General features: G+C 53.3%; 1 protein-coding gene across 4 annotated transcripts in view; it reads right to left on the bottom strand.

Annotated features, from left to right (window-relative positions):
• Nucleotides 1–3,699: 3,699 nt before the first annotated feature.
• Nucleotides 3,700–27,936, bottom strand: part of KLHL26 (kelch like family member 26) — a gene marked incomplete at both ends in the record, with an annotated part of 28,792 nt that continues 4,555 nt past the window's right edge. Inside the window, 3 exons of one of the 4 annotated variants that reach the window (XM_081090636.1) lie at nt 3,700–4,467; nt 5,974–7,444; nt 9,507–9,689. In XM_081090636.1, the coding sequence (XP_080946762.1) occupies nt 4,378–4,467; nt 5,974–7,444; nt 9,507–9,689 (1,744 nt within the window). Of the gene's footprint in view, nt 4,468–5,862; nt 7,555–9,506; nt 9,690–27,936 lie in introns of those variants that run through there. The other 3 variants (XM_081090635.1, XM_081090637.1, XM_081090638.1) reach the window with 3 other exon arrangements.

The following is a 27,936-nucleotide window of genomic DNA, read 5'->3' on the forward strand; positions in this document are numbered from 1 at the left end:
GAGCTGCCCAATTGAGAGCAGCATAGAACAGGCGTCCCAGTTGAGTCACAGATACACGAAAACCACCCATTTATATTTTTCCTTTATTTATTTTGTTAGCCCTCACCCAAAGATATTTTTTCCATTGATTTTTAGAAAGTGGGAGGGAAGGATTGAGGAAGGGAGGGAGAAGAGGAGGGAAGGGCAGGGGAGGGGAGGGGAGGGGAGAGAGGAGAGAAGAGAAACATTGATGTGAGACACATGGATTGGTTGCCTCCTGCACGTGCCCTGACCAGATCTGAGGATCGAACCCAAAACCCAGGTACATGCCCTTGACTGGAAATCGAACCCAGAACTCTTTGGTGCACAGGCCAACGCTCTAACTACTTAGCAACATGGCTAAGGCCCAGCCATTTATTTTTGCATGCCACTGAGACTTGGGTTGTTTGTTACATGTTGTCAGCAGCTGACTAGCACACTCACAAACTCACTTTCCTGGGGATCCAGGCAGCTAGGTTGGCACAGGACACGGACTAGGCCAGTGGTCGGCAAACTGCGGCTCACGAGCCACATGCGGCTCTTTGGCCCCTTGAGTGTGGCTTTTCCACAAAATACCGACTTCTGCGCATGGGCCACGAAGTTTCCATCGCACTGTACGTGCGCGCCCGCACGTGGTATTTTATGGAAGAGCCACACTCAAGGGTCCAAAGAGCTGCATGTGGCTCGCGAGCCGCAGTTTGCTGACCACGGGACTAGGCCAATAGGATGTTTCCACTCAGGAAAAAGTGATGCAAAGAAACAGCATCAAGGCAGGAGTATCCAGTTTCCAGGGACAGCTATGGCCGAGGGCCAAGGGCAGATGACTGCCAGTTGAGACATCTGGATTCTGTGGTGGTGGCAGAAGTGTCCTCACCAGTCAGTCCCCTGACCTGATTTCAGCTGATCACCCCAGCTGCCTTGCCACCTTGATTCTTCCTGTTTTCTGAGCCTGATTTTCCAGTCTTCCTGCCACTTCTGTAAGCAACCCAACAGCCCTCCAAAGCACATCTTTGCCATTGAAATCGGCCGGTTTCTGTTGTTTGCAAATAAAATCCCTGACTTACATAAAACTGGGAAATCCCAGCATCTGTTACCTTTACATTATAATTTTGTTAAGTGTTTGGGTTGCAAATAACAGAACAGCTGGCCACTAGTATCTTAGGATACTAAGACTCTTAAGCAGTACAGACATTGTGATTCTCAGAAAAAGGAGTCTGGAGATCAGAGGTCCCAGGGTAGGACTGGTGGCCTCATGATTTCAGGGCTCTGGGAGGCAGCCTCTCTGTGCTTCTCTTAACTTGCTCCTCATGGCCACAAGAGGGCTGCAGAAACTCCTGCATACGGTCCTCATAGGAAGCATGAAGGGACTGAAGGGGGCAATAGGGCCTTTTCCATGACCAGAAACCCCCACCTCAGACCTTCCCTTAAAGCTTGGCCAGAGCTGGGAAATTTGCCCAGGCTGAAAACAACCCCTGCAAAAGGCATTACCAAAAAAAAAAAAAAAAAAGCTGAGCCAAATCCTAAATTAACCACCACCCAAGGCTGGGCACACTGTAGCTGGCGCCAAATCAAGGCTCTATGGGTGAGGAGGGAGAAATGGCTGCCAGAATAGCAACAGTAGGGTCAGCCACAAGAATTACGCTGGGGTCTTTTCTTAAAAAAAAATTTTTTTTTAATTGATTTTAGAGAAAAACATCAATGTGAGAAACATTAATAAGTTGCCTACCGCCCGCACTCTGCCCAGGGGTAGAACCCGCAATCTGGGCATGTGCCCAGAGTTAAGCTGAGGTCTTATTGTGTGGGGAGCATGGTCTCGTGGACCATCTGCCCTTGGGGCCCACGGATAGCGCCCACAGACACTAGAGTGCATGAGGCTCTGCTCCCACCTCCCCACCCAGAACTTCTCATTTGTGTAACAAACATTCCTGGCTGTGCCTCCTGGGACACACGGCCAGGTGCCCCTAATAAAACCCGTGCACGGAGACTCCACCATGAGAAGGAAAATCTCTGGGGCCGTGAGAACAGAGGAGCTGTAGCTACATTCCAGGACACAAAGCCAGGGGCAGATTTCCAAACTGGCCAGGTCTGGGGCAGATTCCCACCTCACACGACTCCCCGGAGGCCCCTTTGGCCCTTGCTGGCTGAAAGGCCCCAGAAGTCACACTTGGCCTCCCTCTCACGGGCCTGCATCCCACTGTCCCTGGAGACAGCGTTTTCCCACAACCCCAGCCCAGGTGCAGAGGGAGGCTCCAGGAGCCCGAGGTGGGGAAGCAGGCCATCTGGAAGGAGACGGGCTTTCCCCAAGCTCGGTCCTCATGCACAGTGGATGCTGCCCTGGGTGAAAGGTGAAGAGAAGTGATAAGGTGATAGGCTGCAGACTCCTTCAGGGAGCCACACAGAAAGGGCCAGGCTGGCCCAGGGGCATGTGCACAAGCTATTTGTTCAACTGTGTATGAGCAAGCACATGTGTGCAGGTATGCCTGAATAAGCATGTGTGCGTGTGTGTGTGTGTGTGTGTGTGTGTGTGCAAGCCTCTGTATATGGGTACACATGTTCTGCCTTTCTCCAAAGGACACAAACATTCACAAAGTTTCAAGCCAGTTTCTGCTAAATTAAAAACAGCTTTTTCGTGTTTAAAGTTTACAATACGAAAAATAATTTTCCTTTCTTCCGGGGGGGTGGTGAATGGAGAAGGAGGGGTAGAGAGCCCCCGAGAACATTCCACGAACCAGCCCAGACGGTTACGCACAATCGACTGGTTAGATACGGCAGCACCCCCTCCACCCTGCACCGGCACCCCTGCCAGCTCATTGGGGACAAGATGTTCTGAGGTGTGAGCTGATCTGGGGAACTTGTAGCTGGCAAAGGCTTCTCACTGCCCCCTGAAGGGGCCGTGCCGCTAGCAGAAAAGGGTTCTTTTGGGGGAGCTCAGGTTAGGGAGGTGAGAAGAGGCCAAAATGTTCTGGTAAGTCCCCAAGGACCCTGCTTTCCTTTCAATGCCCCTGAAAGCATGGGCTCCTTCCTGGTTCCCAACCAAGTTCCTATTTCAGCACTGCCTCCCAACCCAGCCTCACCCTGGGGGCCCCGTGGCTGCTGGACGGGAGCACCAGGCCTGTGGTGTGTTTTGAGGGTGACCTGGAAGCCTCCCCTCTCAGAAGGCTGGACGTGAACAAGCAGGCAGTCTCTACCAAAGTACAGCCCCATTCACAGTGAGGCTGCCACAAAGCCAAGGGCTGGGGCAGCCTGTGGAGCTCTTGGCCCCTACGGGAGCATAATGACTTCATGCTTCCTTTAAGCCTGCCCTTTCTCCTCTGCATTGCAGCCTCTGGGAGAGGGCTCCACAGCCGCCCGATCTTGCACCCCAGAACCGAGCAGATGGAGACAGAACCTGTTAGGGCTGAATGCTGGTTGGTGGCAGGGGGCCAGACCACCAGGCACATAGAACAGCCTGGAGAGTTGCCAGAGGCCACGAAGTTTCCCTCTGTCTTCCCAGCATCCAGTAGAAGAACCGGCCCCACTTCCTGCTGCCCTCACTCACATCCCTGAGCTAAAGACTGGACCTTTTCCAGCTCTTCTGCAAGGATGGGAAAGGGTGAGGTGGGAGAGGGGGCCCCAAATGCACAGAGGACAGGAGGAATCTGTGACCTATCAGGCTCCACAAACTCGGCACGGGGCCTGCTCCATCTTTTCACCATAACATTTTTATTAAATACAAGGAAAATATTAGGAGACGACGTCTGCTAAGGTATGAGGTTAATTCTTTACACAGCGAGTGGGTCACAGAAACATGACATCAATCGTCTGTTAGCAGCAGAAGAGACACTTTAAGTTGCCCCAAGGGTATAAATCCCATTTATAAGGCAGCGGTGCTGGCCTCTTAAAAAAAAAAAAAGCAAAATGGAACAACAATGAAAAGATTTAGAGACCAAAACAAATGTGGCTGGAGATGCCATGAAGCCCTTGAAGAGAGAGGCTCCTGCCTACTGACTCCCCAGCTGGCAGCCTTGGGCCAGGTGGCACTTCACCCTGAGCACAGGACAAAGAGGGAGTGCAGGGCTGGAGAGTAGGTGAAATGAAAGTCCCGAACAGACCGGTGGAGTGCAGATGCACTGGGATTCTAAAGCAGCATCCTCCTTCATCCGTGGGACAGGGACATATCAGCCCAGTTCTCCTCAGGGCCCCCAGGTGGCCCAGCGCCCAGTGGAGGCCCGACATCCATGAGGACCATCTCTGGAAGCAGCTGTGGTCTCTCCTCCTGAAATCGAATGAGCAAACACCCTGAGGTGCTCAGACCAAGGACGGGAATAGGAACAAACGCTGAACCTCCTGTGCGGCCCTCTCCCATTCAGCAGCTTGGGCTTATTGGGGAGACAGAACTGTCCTCTGGTCATCAATCCAAGTTGGGTGCTTTTGAGCCCCTCCAGCTCCAGAGAAGTGGGGTACAGTTATCTATAATAATAAACAGGTAATATGCAAATCGACCGAATGACCAACAGCAGAACGACAGTCTGGGCGACCTTCTGGATGACCACGCTATGACATGCACTGGCGCCAGGCCAGCCAAGGGGGGTGCAATGCGATTGGTGGGTGGGGGCCTCCTGCCATCACCCCACGATCACCCCGCAGAAGGAGGCCCAGGCCACCAGCTGGCGGGGCAATTGATGGGGGGAGGGGGGAGCCTCCACAATCGCCCCAAAGAGGGAGGCCCAGGCTACCAGGCCAGCCAGCCGGTGGCCACAGACGGAGTCCCAGGTGGGTGGGTGGGGCCTCCCTCTGCACAGCCATCAATCACAGAGCCCCATGATCGATCGCCCCGAAAAGGGAGGCCCCGGCCAGCCAAGTGATCGCACCCCACGCCTATCGCCCACAGAGGGAGGCAACTGGTGACGGGAGGTGTGGGGGGGCAGTGCTACACAGATGGCAAGTAGTGGCAGTGGCGGAGGCGGGGCCAGCTGCTGGCAGTCGGGGAAGGAAAGCCCCAATAGGCCCTGATAGCCGGCCAAGCCTAGGGACTCTACCAGAGGGGTCCCTGATTGCGAGAGGGCACAGGCTGGGCTGAAGGACACCCCATTTCGTGCACTGGGCCTCTAGTTTAAAAATACATGTGTGTGCCTTGGCCAGAATTTCTCAGTGGTTAGAGCATCAGCCCATGCACCAAAAAGTTGTCGGCTCAGTTCCCGGTTAAGGGCACATACCTGCATTGCAGGTTCCATCCCTAGCCCTGGTTGGGGTGCATGCAGGAGACAACCAAATGTGTCTCTCTCACATTGATGTTTCTCCCTCTCTCTTATCTCTCTCTCTCTCCCTCTCTCCTTCTCCCTCCCTCCCTCCCTCCCTTCCACTCTCTCTAAAAATCAATGGAAAAAATATCCTTGGGTGAGGATTAACAAAAACAAGCAAACAAAATACACATGCGCAAGAAACTTGGGGTGGGGAGAGTGGCATATTATGAATTTGGATTGACACTAATGAGCCTGCATATGAACATCTGAGACTGCTGGACTGAGGGATGGGAGAAGTGGGGCACAATAATACCCCAAAGAGACCCCCTATTCCAACCCATGAGTGAAGACCCTGTGCAGATGAGGAAACTACCTCAGGCTCAAGTTTTCTGCCACAACACATCGGCCTCCTCACTGGCAGGCTCCCTGGACAGGCAGAGAGCCAAGATCTGCTTTGGGAAGGAAGGACCCTAGAAAGGAGGCTTATCAACACAACGGGACTATACAGCCAGGCCACGGGGAGGGGGCCCAAGGTTCTCTATAGGACACGTGCTCACCAAACCCCTGGCAAGAACAGCATGCAGCCAGGTCATGGGTGTGTGGGTGGGGGGCATCCCGGGAGCTACCTCCTGCTTCCGGCCCGGGGCAGCAGGACTGGGGCACAGGCAATGCCTGCAAAAGACTCAGGGAAGTGCAAGTCACGTTCCCATTCATCTGTCTCGGTGTTGTATACCTGCACGATGCCTGTCACATTGTTGAGGCGCCAGTTATAGCCCCCAACAACATAAATTTTTCTGTCCAGCAGGCAGCAGCCGGCCTCTGACTGGCCGGCCCTCATGGGGCTCACGCTGGTCCACTGGTCTGTTTCTGGTACATAGTACTCTACAGCTAGCACGTCAAAGCAGCGGTCCATATGGTCCATGCGGCCACCCAGGGCGTAAATGCGGCCGCCAGCACCCACCATGGCATGCAACACACGGGGTTCGCTCATGGGTGCCTTGAACTCCCACTGGTCGACTGCCGGGTCATAGCAGTGCAGCGCCTTCTTGTCCTCCACGGAGATGCCATAGCCACCTGAAATGTAAAGGCGACCCCCGGCCGAGGCACCCGCGTGGCCCCAGGTGCGGCGCTTCAACGAGCAGGCATAGCCCCACTCGTTGCGCCGCGGGCAGTATCTTTCAACGGAGGCCAGGCTGCCGGCCCGGTTGCGGCCGCCCGTGGCATAGACCATGCCGCACAGCACGTTCAGCTGGAACTGGATGCGGCTCTCCTGCATGGCCTGCAAGCGCAGCCAGCGGTTCAGGTGAGGGTCGTAGCGGTAGCAGGCATCCACTGCACCCTCACCACTGCGATATTGCAGGTGCTGGCCCCCGGCCACATACACGAAGTTGTCCAGGACAGCCACGCATGTGTGGCTGCAGCCCACCTCCATCTCTGTGAGCTCGCGGAAGTGACAGGCTCCTGGCTCAGGCAGGTGGTATACTTTGCTACTGACAGCATGGTCACTGTCAGTATAGGGGGTGCCACCAAAGGCCACCAGCGAGGGCACATCGGAGCGCACAATCGTGCGCGGGGACTGCATCTCGTGCTGCCGAAAAGGCAGCACCTGGTAGTTGAAGGCCTCTAGCAGGTACTGGCGGCAGAGCACGTCCTCCACCATCAGGTCCAGCGTCTGCACACTATCCACCAAGTCAGACGAGTGCATGAGTGGGAAACGGATATGGCAGAGCACATGGCTGGCGCGTGGCCGCCGGGCAGGGTCATGCTGCAGCCAGCGGACAGCAGCTCGGAACAGGTCGATCTCGGCACAGCTCTGTAGGCGGTTGCTCTGCAGGAAGAAGACGAGGCGCTCCAGTGGCAGCTGCAGGAAATCATCTTCCGCAGCGATCTGCAGGAAATGCCGGAAGGTGAAGGCATCCACCGACTCTTTGAGTGAGGCCAGGCTGAAGGTGGTGGCCATGTGACCGATGTGCAGGCAGGTCTCCACGCTCATGGCAGCCTTGAGGAACTCCTCACACAGCTCCACCACTGGCAGCATCTGTAGGAACACAGCTGCGCCCAGCACATCCTGCACACAGTCCAGGTCCAGTGTCACCTCGGCACTGTAGGCAAAGTCAATGATGTGCCGCAGGCCACGCGCTGACAAGCCCTTCAGTTCAATGATGTCCTGGCTGGCCTCCCTCATGCCGCCTGTGAACATGGCCCTGAGGGTCAGAAACACAGCATGTGGGTTCAGGGCACCAATAGACATCGTGGCCACTGGGGTGGCCTGGCCCCGAGACACTGCCAGCAGGGCTTTGCCCACCAGGGTAAAGCAGGCCAGGTATGCATTAAAAACATGCAAAAAATAAAAGGTTTTTCAATCCACCCCAAGCCATGCATCTTCCGCCCAACAGCACTCTCGGCCTCTTCCGTGGGGCCCTGCCCAACCTCACCCAGATGTATGCTGCACTGGGGAAGGCTGGTTCTGAGGCCAGGGGCCAACTCCCTCCCTCCCTCTCCCCCCACCCGGCTCATGGCATGGCGATGTGGCTGTACAGGAGGAGGCCAAACCTTAGCTTTGGCTCTGGGGAAAAGTCTCCAACCCCATATCAGTGCCCAGCCATGAAGACCAGTTCCTCAGTGAGCTCAGGAAATATAGCGGGGACTCCAAGGGAATACACATCATGGTTCAGAGTCCAGTACCTCCCCAGCACACTCACCTGAACAGGTGGCTCCACCTTCCCCTGCCTGAGTCTCAGCTGCTATCACACAGGGATGGGGAGGGAATAAGGGTCCCAGATTGGAGTGCCTATTGGGGGCCCCCACTGGGGTCACTGATATGTCCAGAGAAAGGCCCAGGTAGTTAGGAGAGCCCCTAAAAATGACCCATAGGAGTCTCAGCCTGCTGTAAGACACCCCCGCTCCTCGTGAATGGCCCCAAGTCTGTCAGCTGGGCTGTCCTGCTCTGGGGCACAGGACCTGGGACACAAGACCTGGGTCTCAACGCCCCCCCACGCCCCCCCCCCACAGCCTTTGGGAGGGGCCCCTCCAGGAAGAGGGCTAAGAATCCCAGTGCCTGCTAGAAGTTCATGGCAGGTTCTAAAAGATGATGCAAAAGAGGCTCCTCTCAGAGGGTGAGCTGGCCTTTCATCATAATTGTGACTGCCATCAACATACATCGTAAACATCATAACGGGTGACTGACGGAAGGGAACTTCCGTTGGCCATCTGCCTAATAAATGCTTGTCACCCAGTCACTACGCTAGTATGGGCCAGGCGTAGGCCCCAGAGTAGGAACAGCTGAGCTTAATGCTGCCTTGGGACCATCAACGAACAACTGCCCAGCACTCCACAAAGCAGTGCCATATCGCTTCCAGGAGCAGCGCTCTGCCAGCCCCAGGGCCCTACCCCTTCTTGTCCCCGAGAGTCCCATCGGCCTGTCGAAGGCAGAAACAGTCATTGCGACGGGAGGGAGCTTTGCCTTTTAAGGCCTTGCCGCTGCAGTGCCAGCGCAAAGGAGCCTTTAAAGGGCATTTCTGGCTGGGGCGGCCCGCCCGTCCCCAAATCCAGAATAAAAATAGAAGCGGCGCCCCAGATGGCTTGGTTTCTCCAGCTCCCCAGAAGGGCCTCATTGAGCCCGCAGGGCGGGCAGTCGGGGGCACACTGGGCTGGACACCTAGCCTCGGAGAGTGTGCAGCCTGTGGTGCGCACCTGGGCTGGGACTCTGTGACACGGTCGCAGGAGCGCCTCAGCCACCACTGGCAAAGCAGAGTCAGAGACTCACCCCCGGGATGACACTCTTAGGAAAGGGTCTTCAGAGCAGACAGACCCAGACACTCAGCAAGGTCTCGCCTGTCACATGGGGATTGCAACAGAGCCTGGCAAACTCGGGGGCCACCGCCTGGGAGTCCCCCCTGTCCTTCGGCCTGAGTACAGGTATCGCAAGGGCAGGGACGTGTGCCAGTCCCTGCTGGATTCTGAGGCCAGCTCACACAGGTGTCAAAAACACAGCAGAAACCTGGCCAAGCCCTGCCTCCCCTCAGGACAGAAACGGCTGATTGGGTGCCCACAGGCCACTCTGTCCCCCAGGTATGTTCTACTGGCCTGTGTAATAGCCCTAAAAAGTCTGAGTAAGTTGCAAACCTGGGAAAAGTGGTAGGTTTACTGATTGTTGGGCCAACACCAGCCACCTTCCCTCAATGCCATCCCCCCCTAGCTAGAGTTGAACTTGCCCCTCTCAGAAGAATCTGCACTCTCCAGCCCATCCCCCAGGCCTGTGCTCACCTGAAGTAGTCGCTGCAGGCAGCCAGGACCACCTTGTGCGCATGGAAGGTCTCTCTGTTGACTGTGAGCACAACGTCCAGGAGCTGGCCCTGTGAGCGAAGTGTGGCCAGGCCCTGCAGGAGGCTGGTGCTATGGCAGGGTGCAGAGAAGGTGCACTTGAGAGCTCCATTCTTATCAGCCATGCTATGGGAGAACAGGGCGGAGTGTCAGGCTCAGAGGCTTCAGGGCCTCAGCCCTGGAACCCTGGACAGCTCGCCCCCGCTCTGAAGCTGCCCCAGGCTCTGAAGCTGCCCCAGGCATGGGAAAAATCACCAGGAGCCGCCTCAGAGAAGTAGAAACAAGATCTGGGTCCTGACTGCCACCTGTCCACTGAGCCTTGGCAGTAGAGTAGAAACCTGGCCAAGCCCTGCCACCCCTCAGGGCAGAAACTGCCATTTGCTGGCGATGATACCGGCAGGGTTTCAGACAGAACCTGAGGAAACCACATGTCCCTCTTTTAAAAATATATTATTTTTTATTTATTTCAGAGAGGAAGAGATAGAAACATCAATGATGAGAGAGAATCATTGATCAGCTGCCTCCAGCACGCCCCTACTGGGGATTGAGCCTGCAATCCAGGCATGTGCCCTGATGGGGAATAGAATCATGACCTCTAGGTTCATAGGTCGACACTCAACCACTGAGCCACACTGGCCAGGCACATGCCCTTTTCTTTCTTTTTTTAGTTGAAGTCAGATTCACATAACATACAGTTCACCATTTAACATGTACAATTCAGTGGCATTTAGTATATTTACAATATTGTGCAACTACCACCTCTACCTAGTTCTAGAACATTTCCATCTTCCCAGAAAGAAACCCCATCCCCATTAGCAGTCACTCCCTATCTCACCCTTCATTCATCCCCCTTCCCCATCCCCTGTGAACCACTAATCCACTTTCTGGATTAGTTTGCCTGTTCTGGACATTTCATATAAATTGAATCAGACAACAAGTAGTCTTTTGTGGCTTTTGTGTCTGGTTTCTTCCACTCGGTATCATATTTCAAGGTTCACCCACATTGTAGCGCGTATCAGTGCTGCACTCCTTTTTATGGCCAAGTACTATTCCACTGTGAGAATGTATGAATGCACAATTTCTTTATCCCTTCAACTATCTATGGACATCTGGGTTACTTCCAACCTCTCCTTTTAAAAGCTCTATTCCATTATTTTTTATTCTAAACGTGTCTCCTGAATGCTGCACTGAGTGATCACTGACCCCTAAGCCCCAGCAAGCTGCCCCCATGGTACACTTATCGCTCCTCTACAGAGGGTGAGATTAAGATGCTGGGTGCTGGCACAGAGCCCATTGTGAGCAGGGATGAGGAACTTGACCTGCAACTTCTCAGGAGTGCTAGGCCCTGAGAACACGGGTGCCTCAGGCCAGCCTCTCACCGCGGGGAGGGAGGTGTCACCTCCAGAAGGGCCCGGCCTTCAAAGCCCAGCCACTTTGACACCTGCCCAGCATACCTGTGTGCCCAGCAGCACTATGGGGAAGGGCAGCCACATGACCGCAATGTCACGTTGGCCATTTTCAGAAGAATTTGGCTGCGGGCTACACTCTGGCTGCCCAGTCAAGGGGAAAGGTCATCAGTCCCATCTTCTAAGGACAGAAGCAGGCGGAGAAGCTTATCCATCGCCCAGAGCTGTGAGAGGACACAGCAGAATCTGAACCTGTTCGGGGAAGCAGCAGGCACACGGGATCTTCCTGTCACCTCCTGGCCAATGTGGGATAAACAGAGCAAATTGTGGGGAAGCCACAAAACCGAGAATATCTGCTGTAAGAAGATGGATTTACCTATGAAGGCAGCTGCTGGGGGGATGGGGACAAGAGGTTCCTGCAACTCCAAATGAGGATTCAGAAGGCAAAGATCATTTTAGAATTTTTTTTTTAATTTAAAAAAGGAAAGTGGTGGAAATAACCCAAATGCCCATCAACGAATGAGTAGGTAAATAAAATGTGGTATGTGCACACAATTGAACATTAAGAAGGAATGAAGCTGATTCACGCTACGTTGACAAAGATGAAAAATATGATGCTCAGTGAAAGAAGCCAGTCACAAAAGGCCACATGTTGAATGATCACATTTATATGAAATGTCCAAAACAGGCAAATTCATAATGACAGAAACCAGATTAGGGTTTGTCCCGGGATGGGAAGGGGAAATGGGGAATGACTGCTAATGGGGATAGAGTTTCTTCGGGGAGATAACGTATTCTGGAACTAGATGGAGGTGATGGTTGCACAACATTGTAAATATACTAAATGCCACTGAATCGTTCACTTTAAAATGATGGTTTTTATATTATGTGAATTTGACCTCAAAAACAAACAACAGCCCTGGCTGGTTTGGCTCGGTGGACAGAGCGTCGGTCTGTGCAGCACAGCGACCTGAGAGGTCAGGACAGCTGGTGTGACCCCTTGGAGCCCCCTCTCAGGAGCAGACTTGGACTCAACAGTTCCAAGCACCACTGTGTCACATTCATCACCAGGACCCCCTAAAGCCCAAACCCAGAGCCTAGCTCTGAGTGGAGTATCTGGGGGTCAGGCAAGGACCCAAAGGCTGGAAGATGCAGATCAGTGAGACCCACTCCTCCAGGAAACCCGCCCAGGCTGTACCACAGACCTCACCTCACCAGGCTCTGGCATCTGATGTGAGAAGCAGCGGGAGGATTCTGATCCCTACCCTGCCATCACCAGCTGTGTGACTCAGACACACTCCCTGGTCTCCAGGTCTTTCTTTCTTGACTGTCAAATGGGGCAGGCAGGAGCACAGATGTCACAGGGCTGTGGTGAGGCTCCCATCACCTCCTGGGAAGTGATGGACCACAGACCACCTACTTCTCCCAGCTTCCCTTTGGGCTAGGGAGGTGGCAAGGCCCAGTGGGGGACTGTATCCTGCCACCTGTGAGCCACTGAACATGGTCATGCACTTGGGAACTTAAAGCCTGGAACCACTCACAGAGCACTGGCACATGGTAGGTTCCCATTGAGCCAGGCTGGCCTCTCTGTGGACACCTGCCTCACAGATTCTGTACATTGTGCTAGTTTGGTTTCAGATGGTCTTTCTTCTTGGAGACTTTGGGGCAAGGCAGGAGAACTTCTTCTGTTTCCCCTAAGCCCAAGGACAGATATGCATGTTTACATTTTCACAAGAAGATATCACACCAAGAGCAACTTTATTGTGGAACTGCTCTGTCCCTGAACATATATGGTCCTCCATATATAAAGAGCCCCAAGAAATCAATACAAAACTGGCAACCTCACAGAAAAATACACAAATGATGTGGGCTGATGGTTTATCAGTGGTTCTCAACCTGTGGGTAGCGACCCCTTTGGCGGTCGAACGACCCTTTCACAGGGGTCGCCTAAGACCATCCTGCATATCAGATACTTACATTACGATTCATAACAGTAGCAACATTACAGTTATGAAGTAGCAACATGAGGAACTATATTTAAAGGGCCAGAAGGTTGAGAACCACTGGTTTATAGGAAAGAAAGCACAGCTGCCTGGAAAGACCTGAGAGTAGGCCTCTTCCAAATAGGGAAACCGTGCTCACCAAGGGACTGGCTCAGGTGGACAGAGTCACCAGGTTCTCTCACAGCAGACACTCATGCCTGTTCCCAGGGGGAGTGTGAGGAGGGCCAACCTCCAAGAAGGCAGTTCGGCAGAACCTCATATCCTCATACTAGCAAGTCTACTTCTGGGATTTATCTGAGGTGTGCTCACATGTGCAAGAGATGAGTGAGAATATTCCCCACATAGCATTTCTGGGGGCTGAAGATGGGAAATGAGCTAAATGTCCTTCAAGGAGGTACAAAGAATTATGGTGCCTTCTGATAGGGTCTGCCCTTCAGCTGAGCATAGAGGCAGTTAAAACGTTCATATATGGGAGTTAGGATACCAGGTTGGAACTCCAACCCAGCCCCCTGAGCTGCTGCCTACAGGGTGTGGGCCGAGCTACAGCCAGAGTGAGAAACAGCCACTGCGTACACATCCTCCTCGTGCTGGGCAAGGCTCCCAGCACCCCACAGGCTGTTTCCTTCCTCCCATCTCAAAAATGGGACAACTGTCCCTAAAGCCCCTGCACTACCCCTCACACATCTCACAGCCTCTGGGGAGCTCAGGGAGGGAGGGAGGAAGCCAGCAGAGGCCAAAGTCCCAGACTGGACAGAGGCAGACATGGCTGGGCAGAGGTGGGCAGGAGGAGGAGGGAGTGCTGAGGCCTGGGACCAATGACTAAAGCAAGGACCCATTACTCAGGCCAGCCAGACAGGGGGTGGCCGCTGTGGCGGGACTACAGGCCTCCTCCAGGAAGGCTGCTGCCGCCTTCCTGGGCCAGTCGGAGTCTTTAGACAGCCACCCAAGCATGGTCACTAGCACTGAGTCATCGGAGCCAGTGCGTCAGCAGCTGGTCAGAGTGTCTCTGGAGGCTGCTCACTGCTGTCCTGGATGACTCTCTGCCCGGATCTGGACTCTGAGGGGCTGCACATGCCCCACAGACTTGGCCTGGGCTTGAGATTGTCCTGACCCCCTACCCCTGTGCTGGCGCCTCCCCTTCCTCCAGCACTGTCATTGGGAACCTCTGGCCGGGCCCAGGCCTGTGCTAGACATGGGAACATGGCCTCTGCTTCCCTTGGGGCTTCCCTGCACAGGGGCTGATGGCCCATGGGACTGGGTGGAGTAGATGCCCCCAGAGGGACCACCACATGGCAGGATACCCATCATCCCTCAGGGAACCCCGGCCACTGAGCCTATTGCCCACGTTGTCACCAGTTCCCTACTGGTGCCCCCTACATGGGCTCCTTCTCCCGTCCTTCATGGGGTCACCCCATGAATATACTACAGGCTGCCTCAGGTTCTGCTATGAGGAGACCCAGCCCAAGGCAGGACGGTCTGATGGGGAGGAATTCCAGAGCCACAGGGTGACAGGGCCCATGGTGGAGGTGGAAACGCTCCTCCTCCTGTCCTTGCCCACTGCTGGCCCTGGTCTCCACGGTCAGTTTCCCAACCCTACAGGAGATCTCCAAAGCTCCGGAACAGTTCTTTTCATTGGAATGTCAAAAAAAAAAAAAGGAAAAAGCAACAACAGGAATTTCATGGAAACATTTCTTTGGGGTTTTGTAAAATCCTTTCCCACCCCCACATGGAGCCCAAAGCTCAGGCCAGAACAGAGTCTGCCGGTATTGCCCCTTTAACATACTGTTCTGACATGCAAATTCCCTCACTTCCCCTCAAAACGGAGAGCACTTCCACTTTCAAAGCCAATTTTGGTTTTATTGTCCATGTGGCTCCAAGGAGCACAGCAGCGCAGCACAGCTGGTTGGCTCGTACCCCGGCTGACGCTGTACCAGGGAGTTCAGCCACTCCACCCAAAGTCCCAGGAGCATCAGCAGGGAAGATACTGCACTTCAGGGGGCAGAGACCCAGAAAGGGGGACAGAGACCCAGAGACAGAAGGAAGAGACCCAGAGAGAGAGGAACAGAGATCCAGAGAGAGAGGGGGATTAGAAACACAGAGAGAGAGGTGGGTAGAGACACAGAGAGAGGGGGGGACAGAGACTCAGAAAAAGAGGGGGACAGAGGCTCCAAGAGGGGGGATTGGACTCTAGAGCCCTGATGAAGCTCTGGCAGCCTGCTGGTCCACTTCTCCTCTCTATTTCACGTATCTCCCTCCCCCACCTCCCGTCTAGCCATACTGGAAACTTCCATACTGGAAGGTTCATACTGAACCTTCAACAGATAGGCTAGCTAAGCACCTACTGCAAGTGGTTCTTCATAGGCAACCTCGTGAATTCCCTACGAGCACAGGAGGGCAGTGCAACAAGTATCCCCTTCAAGATGGGAGACGGAGGCCCAGCATGGCCCCCATACCTGCTCCCTACAATGTAGCCCACTGGCTCTGCCAAGGCCATGGCTGGCTCCTGGGACCGCAGCTCCGTGGGTAAGAGGTGCAACAAAGCCAGGGTCTCACACGCACCACAGAGGCAGACAGCCCAGCCACTGTTACCATGGTTACAATATTGCACGGCTTGGAGAGCTATGCTCACAGCCCAAGGACAGTCTCCAGGATTTGGCACCTTGCTCTGGCTCACAGCCCCCACTCATGTCAGCGTCTCTCTCTTGGGACTGCTCTGCCCCCCCTCACCCTCAAGGGGCAGCAAGCCCATCCTGGGGCCATCCCTACAGATAAGGGGCAGCTCCTTCAGAGATGCTTACAGTTCTCTGGCAGGGCTTGATCCCTGGGCTTACAGGGGGTGAGGGAGCAGGGGGAGCGGAGAAAAGCTCAGAGCCAGAAGCAGATAAAGGTTTCCACAGTAGTGTCCCAGAAGGCCAGGACATCAATCCACTGAGAGAGACCCAGAGGGACAGAGTCCCAGAAAAAGGGGGATAGAGACCCAGAGAGAAGGGGACAGAGACCCAGAGAGAGAGAAAAAAACCCAGCCAGGGCCCCAGATCCCAGGTCCTCCAAGCCCTGGACTCTCTCTACAGCATCAGCAGTTGTTTATTTCTCCCTCCTGGTCATCATGCTGGTTATTCTCCGATATCTTCTGTGACAACTTAAAACAGACTGCCAGCACCATACCAATCTGTACTCCCTATGGGTGGATCTGGGTGTCTAGGGAGGGCAGGTGTGCCAGGCCCCCAGGTGGAGGCAGAGCCTAGTCCACACCCTAGAACTTGCTCTGCCCTCTCTAAGAGCCAAAGGCTATGGACATGGCCAGACCCACTCCAAGCCTACCCTGGGAGCACATCACCCACAGAACACCCCTCTCTGAGCCCTGAAAAATAGCCCCAGGCCACACATCCCCTAGTCTTCCTCATAGTATCACCATCTGGAGACTTCATCCACATGTATGGCCTTATTTCTGCCTATCTGTGCCTGCCAAGCAGTGACAGGGTGACAGAAGAGAGGGCGTGTCAGGGAGTGCCCAGAGGAAGTACTGTGCAACCTGCACATACCTAGGGCTGGCACCTCCTGAGAGCCCCACATAACACCAGGCAGGCTGAGGCTGGGGAGGGTGGTGGGGCAGACAGGTAGGTTCTGGAACCACATTCACCTTGAAAGAGCCTTCGTGAATCCTCTTGAGGACTCTAGAGGTGAGAAAAGCTGCTCCCATCCTGCCCAGCCCGTGTGTCACCAGCCCCACAATGAGACCCCGCCCGAGGCCTGCCTAAGATCCCTAATGCACAGAGCCTGGCACAGAGTGGCCCTACTTAGTGCTGGTTCCACTCCAGATAGGGCCTGCCAGCTCTATCGTCCTGCCCTTCTGTGACTTGATGGGACAAACTGCAAACCCCCATGTGCCCCCAGTACTCACTGGGTCACAGGGGAGTACTCTGCAGACACCATCCACCTCCTGCCAGGAGAAGGGCATGACATCAGACCCTGTCAGCCCCCTGCCAAAACCCCCTGTTGCTCTCCATAGCCTCACAATCATGGGCCATTGTGAGCCCAGTGTCCCTCAAACTGGGCCAAGACCTGTTCGGGCTCTGTGTCCTCACCCCAGCCTCTTACTGATGCCCCTGGGAGCCCAGGACGAGTGGGGATCTCGCTACTACCGATGGACAGGAGGACCACGTAAGCAGCACCCACCATTCCCAGACCTGCCCAACTCTGGCCACTTCTCAAGGCTAGGAAGAAGGAAAATGACACCCAAACCCAATGTCCCCTGCCAGCAGCAAGCTTTCTGCTCCCACAGTCCCCATCCCTCCCTGCCACTCCATATAGAGCTATGGGCTGGGTGGTGCAGACCTGGCTCCCAGCTTACCTGTCAGTGGGCAGTCTGGCAAAGGGAACACCACTATCATTACCATCTTACAGACAGGGCATTTAGGCACAGAGGCACAGAGATTCAGGCACAGCGAGGTCCAAGGCCACACAGCACACAAGAGGCCTGGCTGGTATCAGTCTTTCTCTGTAGCCCCAGGTGGGTGGACCCTATGATCAGAGACCGCTGTTTAGGGGTGCCGAGCCGCAAAGTGGACGTGGAGCTGTACAGCAGGAAAGGCAGGACGCGGTTCCTGGGTGCCGGCCACGACAAGGGTGTAGATTAGCCCACTAATCCTCCAGCTGCTACATGGGAGATTGCCCCACTCTGGTGGGTCATGCTGGGAGAGCGCTCTGCCCCTCCCCGAGGCCTCTCAGATCCCCGACCTGGCTCTATTTGTTTTCCCAGCTCATTGCTCTGTCTGGCACACCACCTGTCTGTTCCCAGCCTATCTCCCCAAGACTGAAAGAGGAGCCTCACCAGGGCAAGGTAAGATGAATTCTATCTCCTGCTGTGCTCCTGTGCCAGGCACCATGCCCAAAATGTGCTCTGAGCTCAGTCACATTTATCGATTGGATGCTGCAGGGGGTGTATGTATGTATGTATGTATGTATGGATGGATGGATAGGTGGATGGGTGGAACTGGTGGATAGGCAGGTAAAATGGATGGGTGAGGTAATAGGTGGATGGCTGCTAGGGGGCAGCACTGGCTAGAGCTTGACTCCCATCTCTACTCACTACAAATCTCTGTTACACATACCTGCTCTGTTCACTCCCTCCATGCACCCTCCTGGTCCAAGTCCTGTAACTGGGTATATTATCCTTTGGGCTCAACCAGGAAGACCTCAGCAAAATTTTCTCTGGGACATCTGACCTCCACACTTTGCTCATGCTGGGCCCCATGTTGAAGGGCCAACTCCTTCTGCCCTCTAACCCTCCTCCTTCTGCTGCACTCCCAAGTCCCCCAGTTCTTCCAAGCCTTCTTGAAGCAGGTCGCCCATGGCCTCCCCTGCCCTCACAGTCCAGCCAGATCTCTCCACAGCCTCCCCTGCCCCCAAAGCCCAGCAGGGCCCCCCGCCCCCAATGCCATGAGTAGCAGGGGCAGACTGGTGAGCAAGTCTCAGGCCGAGGCTTTGCCTGTTCGGTTCCCACCCACTGACTCAAAGCCAATCCCAGTATCAGCCCATCCCCCCGCATTATCCCTACTTCACTGGGCTTGGAAACAAAGCCACCTGAATGAGCAAAACCCCTTCACTGTGCAAATCAGGCAAGTATGTGCATGACTGCACGGCCCCAGGACACCATTCAAAAACCCAGTGACATTCTAACACTGCCAAATTCCAGTGTCTCAGGCCCAGCCCAGCTGCCTCCCCTGGCAGGACAGGTGTTGAGGCCCTGAAAGGGATGGTTCTGCCAAGTGATATGGCATGTGCTCATGCCCAGTGGTGCCAGGCCAGACACAGGCAGACACAGCTGTGGGGACAGCTCAGCCAGGCCCTTCCAACAGCAGCACAAATTAAAGCATAAGAAGGGACCTGTCATGAACATCTTCATTTTAGGAGGTACCAACATCCCTCCCATCTTCTGATAAGGTCCCCATTTTTCTCAGGGAACCTTCTATTCTTCACTCTCAGCCCCAGTAGTAGGGATCAGGGGACCCCCATCCCTGGGCTGAAAGAAAAGACTCATGACTCATCCTGTCCAACCAGAGCCTCCCAGGCTCCCAGCCACAATGAATGGGGTTTTGATCATCCAATCCAATCCAATCAGAGCCTTCCTTGAGACTTTTTCTAGACCCACCAGAATGGAGATTCGCCTTCCCCTGGGGATTCTGGGATGGCGGGGAGCAAGGTGGGGTCACCTTTCCCAGTCAAGAGGGAAAGCAGAGCTGAGAAATGGGAGTCAGATTCCAGGAGAATCATCTGAGGCCTGAAGAGACCTAAAACTGAATTCCTCCCTAAACTTTTTTTTTTAATGTGAACAATGAACTTTTATTTTTCTACTGAAGGCACTGAGTTGAGTTTCTGGTGCTTATAACCAAAGAGGGCCTTCAATGTCAGAAGCCTCAGGTCCTGGCCTCCTGACCACCACATTCCAGATGAGCCTCTGGAAAAACCACTGTGGAGTTAACAATTCTCCAGCTGCCACCTCTTCCAGCACTGCACACAGACTTCCTAGCCCGGGATTGGGAGGGGGGCGAGGAAGCCACTCTGGGCGATCTCTGGGTGAGTAGGTGGTGGCCATACTCAGCCTGAGCCCCGCCTGCCTGCAATGAGACAGCAGGCGCCCTGGTAAAGGTCAACAAGCTACCCGCGCCCCCCACTGCGAAAGTTCAGCAACTCTAAATGCTAAAATGCTGGAAGCATGCCTAAGGTCGGAGCTGCAAGGCAGTCCATGCCATCAGCCTCAACAAGGAAAACACTACCCATTGCTTCTGCAAGTGACTCACATGCAGCATAAACATTTGTGAACTCCCAACAGCCTACCTTAGAAGCAGGCGGGCCCCAATTATCCCCTTTTGAGACAAAGGGAGGAGGGAGGAGAAAAGAGAAAGCAAGAGATGGCCTCCTGGGACCCCCCCCCCCCAGCCGCCCCCCAAACCTCACTACAACTTTAGTTCTGGAAGTTTTCCAAATGGAAGCTGCCTTGGGGTCTTCATTGGGGCTCCCTTACATGCCAGTCACCTTATGGGCACCTTGCCACCCCCTGAACCATTCCTTGAGAGAATGCCTCACTCTTAGCTCCAGTTACAGAAGATTCTGGTTGATCACGTCTCCATTCCTGCTTCCTTTGGCAGACGGCTTCAACGCCTAACACCCCGTTGAGAGGAGAGCTCTCCGGATATTTAGCTCAGCCCGCTCCCCGGTCCAGTCAGTCTTGGATCCCTGTGGAATTTTGCAGTTGTGGTGTCAGGAAACATCTTGGACCTGGACTGGGTAACCACCCTTGAGGCTTTAAAAGCCCATGGTCCGCCCCTCAAGATTTCCTCCAGGCTGAGCATGTTCAATTCCAGAAGCTGCTTCACTCACAGGAAAGCGCTGAGATTCCCCAAAGGTGCTGGTTATTTCCTCCGGAATCACAATATTTTCATGTGTGGCAAGGAGGCTCATAGGAAAGATTAGCCCTGAGCTGCTTGGCGAGGGGTCTAAAATCACCCTGGATGTACCCCGAAACCTGTTCTGCAGAGGAAGAATGCTAGGGAGGATTTGTCCTTTGCATCCTGATCAGCCCGCTCTGCAGAGACCCGGGACAGGTCGGGAAGGGGAGAAAGAAGGGACTGGAGACCCAGGGTTAACAAGTGTTAAAAGCTCATCTGCACAGCTGCTAGCGCTACCACAAAAAGAAGGGGGTCTGCTAGTAGGGACCTGGAGGGTGGCCCCCATTTCCCACTGCAGGCAGCTGGACAGGGAGAGCAGCCAGCTGTTTCCGTGTTCAACACACAGCACTAAGATCTTACACAAAGCACACCTGCCAAAAGGTACTGTTCACTGGCTTCTCTCATTTAGGTCTGATTCACTGACAACACGCCTGGGAATTTGTTTCTCTATCCAGATCCTGCCATGAAATAAAGGGAGGAGGGGGAGGGTGCCCCTCACCTGGTTAGGCCATGAAGGACTGTTCCAGAAGCCTCGGTCAGGCTAGCAACCCTGGCAAACCCATAGCAGGCTATGTGTGGAGTATTTGCTAGATGGAATCAGAGCCTCCACGATGAAGCCCTGCCCTTGAAAAGCACACATTTTGGGGGGCACAAGTCCTAAGCACAGAGAACGTTCTGTGAACACAACGCAGAGGCAGGCAGTGGGCTGTGGTGGATAGTGGGGGGTGTGAACAGATGGATCAGCCAGGAACCAAGGAGGCAACACTAGGGTTGTGCAAAAAGCTGAGACAGGACCTCCAGTGGGAGCGGGGCTAGAGGGCCGGGAGGGGTGCTGGCCCAAGAGGAGGGCAGGGTGATGGAAGCTAGGGGGCCTGGCGGGTGGGCTGAGGGGGTCACATGGAGAAGCTGATTTTGCTCTGAGATTGAGGAAGCCCCTGGCAGGTGTCAGATGTGGGGGGACAATGAGCAGCCTCCCACCAGTTAGAGTGGGAGACCGTGGCACAAAGCCTGCAGGAGGAGGAGGTGGCAAAAGGGGCTGGACCAGGATGCGGCGAACAGAGAGGAGAGCAAATAGGAGTGAGTGTGGTGCGTACTCAAAAGGAGAGGTTCAGAGTCCATTGCGAGTGGAATCAAACTGGGGAGATCTCCTGCAGTGACAAGGGCTTTTCCTCAAGGAGGGACATTCCTGGGACCAGGACCTGTTGGCTGGAAGACCTGAGGTCCTTGAGCAAGGAGAGGCATGAGGGCTTTCTGGAACAGAGGCAGCCAGTGAGACTTGGAGGTAGGATGTCTACCTCCCAGCTCTCTTTCGGATGCTGGCAGGCAGCACAGCCTCTCAGGTCCAGTGAGGGCTGTCCTCCCCTGCCCACCCACCTACTCACAAATCCTCCCCCAGCATGGAGAGCAGATGACCCCTGTCTGGCTGCCACCACTGGTCAGCACATTGCACAAGTCCAACCTCAAATCTTCCCCAAACCTATGCCCTCTCCACAGTCCCAACTTTGGTCCAGGCCCCCTCCTCTCCTGCCAAAGGTATCCTTCCAAAACACAAATCTGACCTGTGTGTCCCCTCACCCATATCCTGCACCTCCAGTCTCCCGCCTCGTCCCTCCCACCCACTCCAGCTCCTCTCTGACTCCAGACCCGTGAAAAGCCTGTCTCCTCTACCTTCAGAACTTGCACACACCCCTTGCCAGCACCCAGAACTATCCACCTCACCCAACCCCTTTCGCCTGAGCTGATGACACTAAACATCAGATGACACAAACCTCACTCTTGAGGAGGCGCTCAGAACCTTTCCAAGAAGGCAGGAGCCTCCAACTTGGCCTCAGGATCATTCATGGCAACCATAGGGCAATGACTGCAACACTGTTTCACTCACTCCTTGCTGGCACGTAGGAGCGCCAAGGGCAGGACCCACCCGTTCCCCTCCCTCCTTTCATAGCAAGCCCAGCACCAAACACAGTGGCAGGCACACAAGAGGCATGTAACAACCACCAGAAGAAGAGCAAGATGTCATGAGTTCATCCACATGTTGACTGTTTTTATCTGGGTCCTTCCCCTTCTCCCTCTCCCTCTTCTCCCACTTCAGTTCTCTTTCTCCAAGTCTGAAACATGCCCTAAGACCAAAGGGAGGGAGTGCAGAGAAAGCCCCACTTTTAAAGTGTCTGGTGGGGGCGGGGGGGGGGGGAGGCGGGGAGAATGCAGGCACAAAACCTATACCCTGGCCTCGCTGAACGGTCCCCTGTGGATAGGTAATCAAAAATAATGCTGTTAAAGAAAGTGAATGATACACCGGGTGGGCTCCCTGGAGATGGCACAATGACAGCAGAAGCTAATAAAACCTTTCTACCCCAGTTACTATGGACAACAAGAAGGCGTCCCCAGGGAGTAGCAGCTACCATGTGGAAGCAGTCCAGCTGTCAGACAATCAATTCAGAGCACCCTGATCAATTCAGAGCAAAGTGTGGAGTTTTCAGAGCAATTTCACATCATGAGTTCATTGGACCCTGCCGGGACTCTGCTGGCAGAGGTGAAGAACAGGGCACCTCACTCCCTGAGGAAGGACGAGCAGCATGGTCCGACCCCCCAGCACCACCAGCCCAGGGCTCCTTCCAGTTTACCTCAGGCTCAACTGCCCCATCCCAATACTCCGCCAAGACCCACCACACTTGTGCCCACACACTGTTCCAGAGTGCCAGGCTCTCACAGTGACTTCTGCTCTCATGTTGCAGAAGCAGCTAAGACTTGACATGGTCCATTTTCCCACTGCCCTGCTACTGTCCCTCTCATGGCCACCAACTAATGATGCCATCGTCCTCCCAACGGCTCAGGCCAATTGCCACAGACTGAATGTCTGTATCTCCCCAAAACTCATATGTTGAAAGCTAACCTCTAATGTAATGGTGGTAGACAGTGCGGCCTCTGGGAGGTGATTAGGTCATGAGGGTAGAGCCCTTGTGAATGGGATCAGTGACCTCATTAAAGGGACCCTAGAGAGCTCCTAGACCCTTCCACCATGTGAGGAGACAGTGAGAATACACCATTTATGAATCAGGAAGTGGCCTCACCAGACACCTTGATCTTGAACTTCTAGCTCCCAAACTTTAAGAAATAAATTTCTGTTGTTTATAAGCCATCCAGTCTACAGTATTCTATTTCAGCAACCCAAACTGACAAAGAGACCAACTTTCTCTTTACCCCACCTGCCACATTGACCTGCCAATGCCCCATGATCCTCTCCCAGCCCACATAGGCAAAGTGGACAGAACACTGACATCATCAGAGCCCCAGGACAACGTCACTACCTGTGCAGTAACACATGCACATACAAAGTGCTGGGCACCCTCTGAGCACACCCTCACTCTAGCTCACTTTTTCAAGCTACCCTGCCCATGGTAGATTCCTCCCACTTTCCAGATGAGGAATCTAATGCATAGAGGTGTGTAGATATGCCCAAGGCACACAATGAGTATGTAGGAGCCGTCCTCCCAACGGCTCAGGCCAATTGGCACAGACTGAATGTCTGTATCTCCCCAAAACTCATATGTTGAAACCTAACCTCTAATGTAATGGTGGTAGACAGTGTGGCCTCTGGGAGGTGATTAGGTCATGAGGGTAGAGCCCTTGTGAATGGGATCAGTGACCTCATTAAAGGGACCCTAGAGAGCTCCTAGACCCTTCCACCATGTGAGGAGACAGTGAGAAGTTTGGTCCCTACCTATGAAAGGAGGGATCACAGACATGTGGGTGTGATGAGGCCCCTGAAACCACCAGAATTCCCAAGAGGAATAGTGGAGTCCCCATGTCTGCAGGGCCAACTGAAAAAGAGGATGAGGCCAAAGCAACTAGAACCTTCTCATCCTCCAGTCTTTTGCACAGGCACTGGGGGACTGGACTCTTCCAGAGCCTCGAGGCTTAGTGGACACAAGCTAGGATGCAGTCAGAGATGGTTTGTTAGGAAAATTTAAACAATGGCCACCAACCCAGGAGCAGACACTTCAGCTGAACTGTGCCAAACCCAATCACAGTGTGTCCTGGGCACACCTTCCCAAGGAAACACCTGTGGGCGACATGTCCCTTACCCAGATACCTCACCTCGCCCCCAGGAGCAGTGTGAGTCAGCAAGTCTGGGCCCCATCCAGACACCTTTAGGGAAGATGGGCCAAGGAATGAGGATGCCAAAGGCCCAACGTCTGAAGAGCCTCCGTGGAGAAAGGGCTCCTCTGGAACTCAGCCAGCTAGGTACCTCATAGCGATGGAATTTTAGCTGGGGAGGTTCAACTCCCTGGCGAGTACCTCTTCCCCTAACACCCTGCACAGTTTCAAACCTCTTCTCCCTCCAGGAACCTGAACCTCACGGAGGGCCGAAGGTGGAGCAGGGAGGGGACCCACTAGAGGACAAGTGTCTTTTGTGTGACTGAGCCTGCAGCCAGTCTCCACCTCCCCTCCTCAAGCGCTGGCTGAGGCAGCCATGCCTCATCTATCCCGGAGGTTCCGCTCAGTCATTAACGACCGTCTCTACTAGGCAACGGGTTTTTTGTTGATCCCTGGAGACAGGAAGGAAAGAGAATAAGCTTTTCTCTTTCATTTTCCCCCCTTGGTTGCAGAAAAGAGAAGTTGGAACAAACAAGTTATATAATACGAGGGGTGGTGGGGGAGCACAGCCCCTCGAGGACAGTTTCTCAAGTTGTGCGACTGCTAGAAGGGCCAAGGGGAAGACAGGACCTGCCCCCACCCCAGGCCAAATGGCAAAACCTTCATGGGACAAAAAGGCAGATGCAGACACCTCCTGGCAGACTGAAAAGGCAGCCTTCCAGACAAGGCCAGCCAACTCGTGCCCCCAGCAGTACCACAAGTTTCCCCAAAAAGGCTATGGACCAACCTGTCCATAGATGAGACTTCCCACCTGCCATACTGCAAGCTCTAGAGAGCTTTTCCACACTCTATCCATCCCTCCCTACCTGGCCATATTTCTTGAACACTTATTTCCTCTGTGTAGCCTGTGTTCTAGACATATAAAACATGGTTCCCACCATCAAGGCATTTCCACTAATAAATAGACCAAGTAGTGTTGAGTGGTGATCACGTGATCAAGGATACAGGATAGACATATGATCCAGCAATTTTGTTTCTGGTATCGAGCCCAAAGAAATGAACACAGGGGTTCACATAGCAGCACTATCCAAAATAGCCAAAAGGTGGATCCAACTCCAATGTCATCAGCTGGTAAATGGATAAACAAAATGTGGTATGTCCACACTATGGAATATTATGCAGCTATAAAAAGAATGAAATACTGATGCACGCTATAATGTAGATGAACCTCTAAAACATTACATGGAATGAAAGAAGTGATTCATAAAAGATCCTGTATTGTATAATTCTATTTATAAAGCAGGTAACTTTATAGAGACAGAAAGTAGAGTAGTTGCTAGGGGCTGGGATAGAAGGGGAATGGAGAGTGACTGCTAATGGGAACAGGATTTCCTCTTGAGGTTATGGAAATGTTCTGGAAATAGATAAAGGATACATAACAACATTAGGAATATGCTACATACCACTAAATTGTACACTTTATTTTTTAATTAATTAATTAATTTAATGCCTTACCAGGAATCGAACCAGTGACCTCTTGGTGCGTGGAGCAACGCTCAATCCACTGAGCCACACCAGCCAGCTTAATTTATTTTTTAAATCCTCACCCGAGGATATGCTTATTGATATTAGAGAGAGGGGAAGGAAGAGAGAAAGAGAGAAAGATCAATGCAAGAGAGAGCTATTGGTTGACAGGGGGTCAAACCCACAACCTAGGTATGTACCCTGACCTGGAATCAAACCTGCAACCTTTCAGTGTACTGATGCTCCACCAGCTGAGCCACACTGGCTGAACTGTATGTATACTTTAAATGAGTGAGTTTTTACGTTATATGAGTTTTACCAAAAACAAAAAACAAAAACAAAAAATAACAATAAACAAACAAACCACACACACATACAACAAGGTGACCAGAAAAAGTGCCCTCAGAGCTGGCTGAATGCAGATAATCAGGCAGGTGACTTTGGGAGGCCATGACCTTGGAGTGTGGAAGGATGAAGAATAAAGCAGGACAAGTCATACAACCAGGCCTGGCTGGCCTGTTTGGAAGAAATGAAAAAAATAATAAATGAACAATGCTACAAAGGCCTCTACATTTCAAAAGATCCTTGGAGACTACTGTGTGCCACATTCCCCTTCTAAACCTGGTCTTTTTTTTTTTTTTAATATATTTTATTGATTTTCCACAGAGAGGAAGGGAGAGAGACAGAGAGTCAGAAACATCGATGAGAGAGAAACATCGATCAGCTGCCTCCTGCACATCTCCCACTGGGGATGTGCCCGCAACCCAGGCACATGCCCTTGACCGGAATCGAACCTGGGACCCCTCAGTCCGCAGGCCGACGCTCCATCCACTGAGCCAAACCGGTTTTGGCTAAACCTGGTCTTTTTAAAAATATATATTTTATTGATTTTTTACAGAGAGGAAGGGAGAGGGATAGACAGTTAGAAACATCAATGAGAAACATCGATTAGCTGCCTCCTGCACACCTCTTACTGGGGATGTGCCCGCAACCAAGGTATATGCCTTTGATTGGAATTGAACCTGGGACCCTTCAGTCCCCAGACCAACACTCTATCCACCAAGCCAAACAGGTTAGGGCCTGGTTTTCATTTTGTATGCTCCATCTCACTGTATTAGGGCTTCTTGCCTTCCTCCCTACACTGGCACCACAGGAATAAGACACATACACACACACACACACACACACACACACACACTCACACACACACACACACACCATCAGTTGCTCCAGACAACATACAGTGATTTTTCACTGGGATGGGTGGAAGGGGGTAAATGGGCATCTTAGAGATGATGGAGATGTCTTTTTTTTTTTAATGTTTAGGTCTTGGGGCTTTTTATTTTTCTATTTTTTTAAATGTTTGTATTGATTTTAGAGAGAGAGGAGGGGAGAGGAAGAGATAGAAACATCGATCAGCTGCCTCCTGCATACCCCCTACCAAAGATCGAGCCTACAACCCGAACATGTGCCCAGACCGGGAATCAAACTGGTGACCTCTTAGTGCATGGGATGACATTCAATCAACTGAGCCACACCAGCAGGGCAGCAGAGATATCTTTTAAGAAAGTGCCTCTCAAAACAACAATGAGATAACATCTCACACCTGTCAGAATGGCTATCATCAACAAACAACAAGTGCTGGCAAGGATGTGGAGAAAAAGGAGCCCTACTTCACTGCTGGTGGGAATGTAGACTGGTGCAGCCACTGTAGAAGACAGTATGGAGTTTCCTCAAAAAGTTAAAAATGGAACTCCCAGCCCTAACCGGTTTGGCTCAGTGGATAGAGCGTTAGCCTGTGGACTGAAGGGTCCCAGGTTCGATTCCGGTCAGGGGCATGTGCCTTGGTTGCGGGCACATCCCCAGTGGGGAGTGTGCAGGAGGCAGCTGATCA

The sequence above is a fragment of the Myotis nattereri genome (genome assembly GCF_964212035.1).
Source record: "Myotis nattereri genome assembly, chromosome: 5".
Classification (NCBI taxonomy): domain Eukaryota; kingdom Metazoa; phylum Chordata; class Mammalia; order Chiroptera; family Vespertilionidae; genus Myotis; species Myotis nattereri.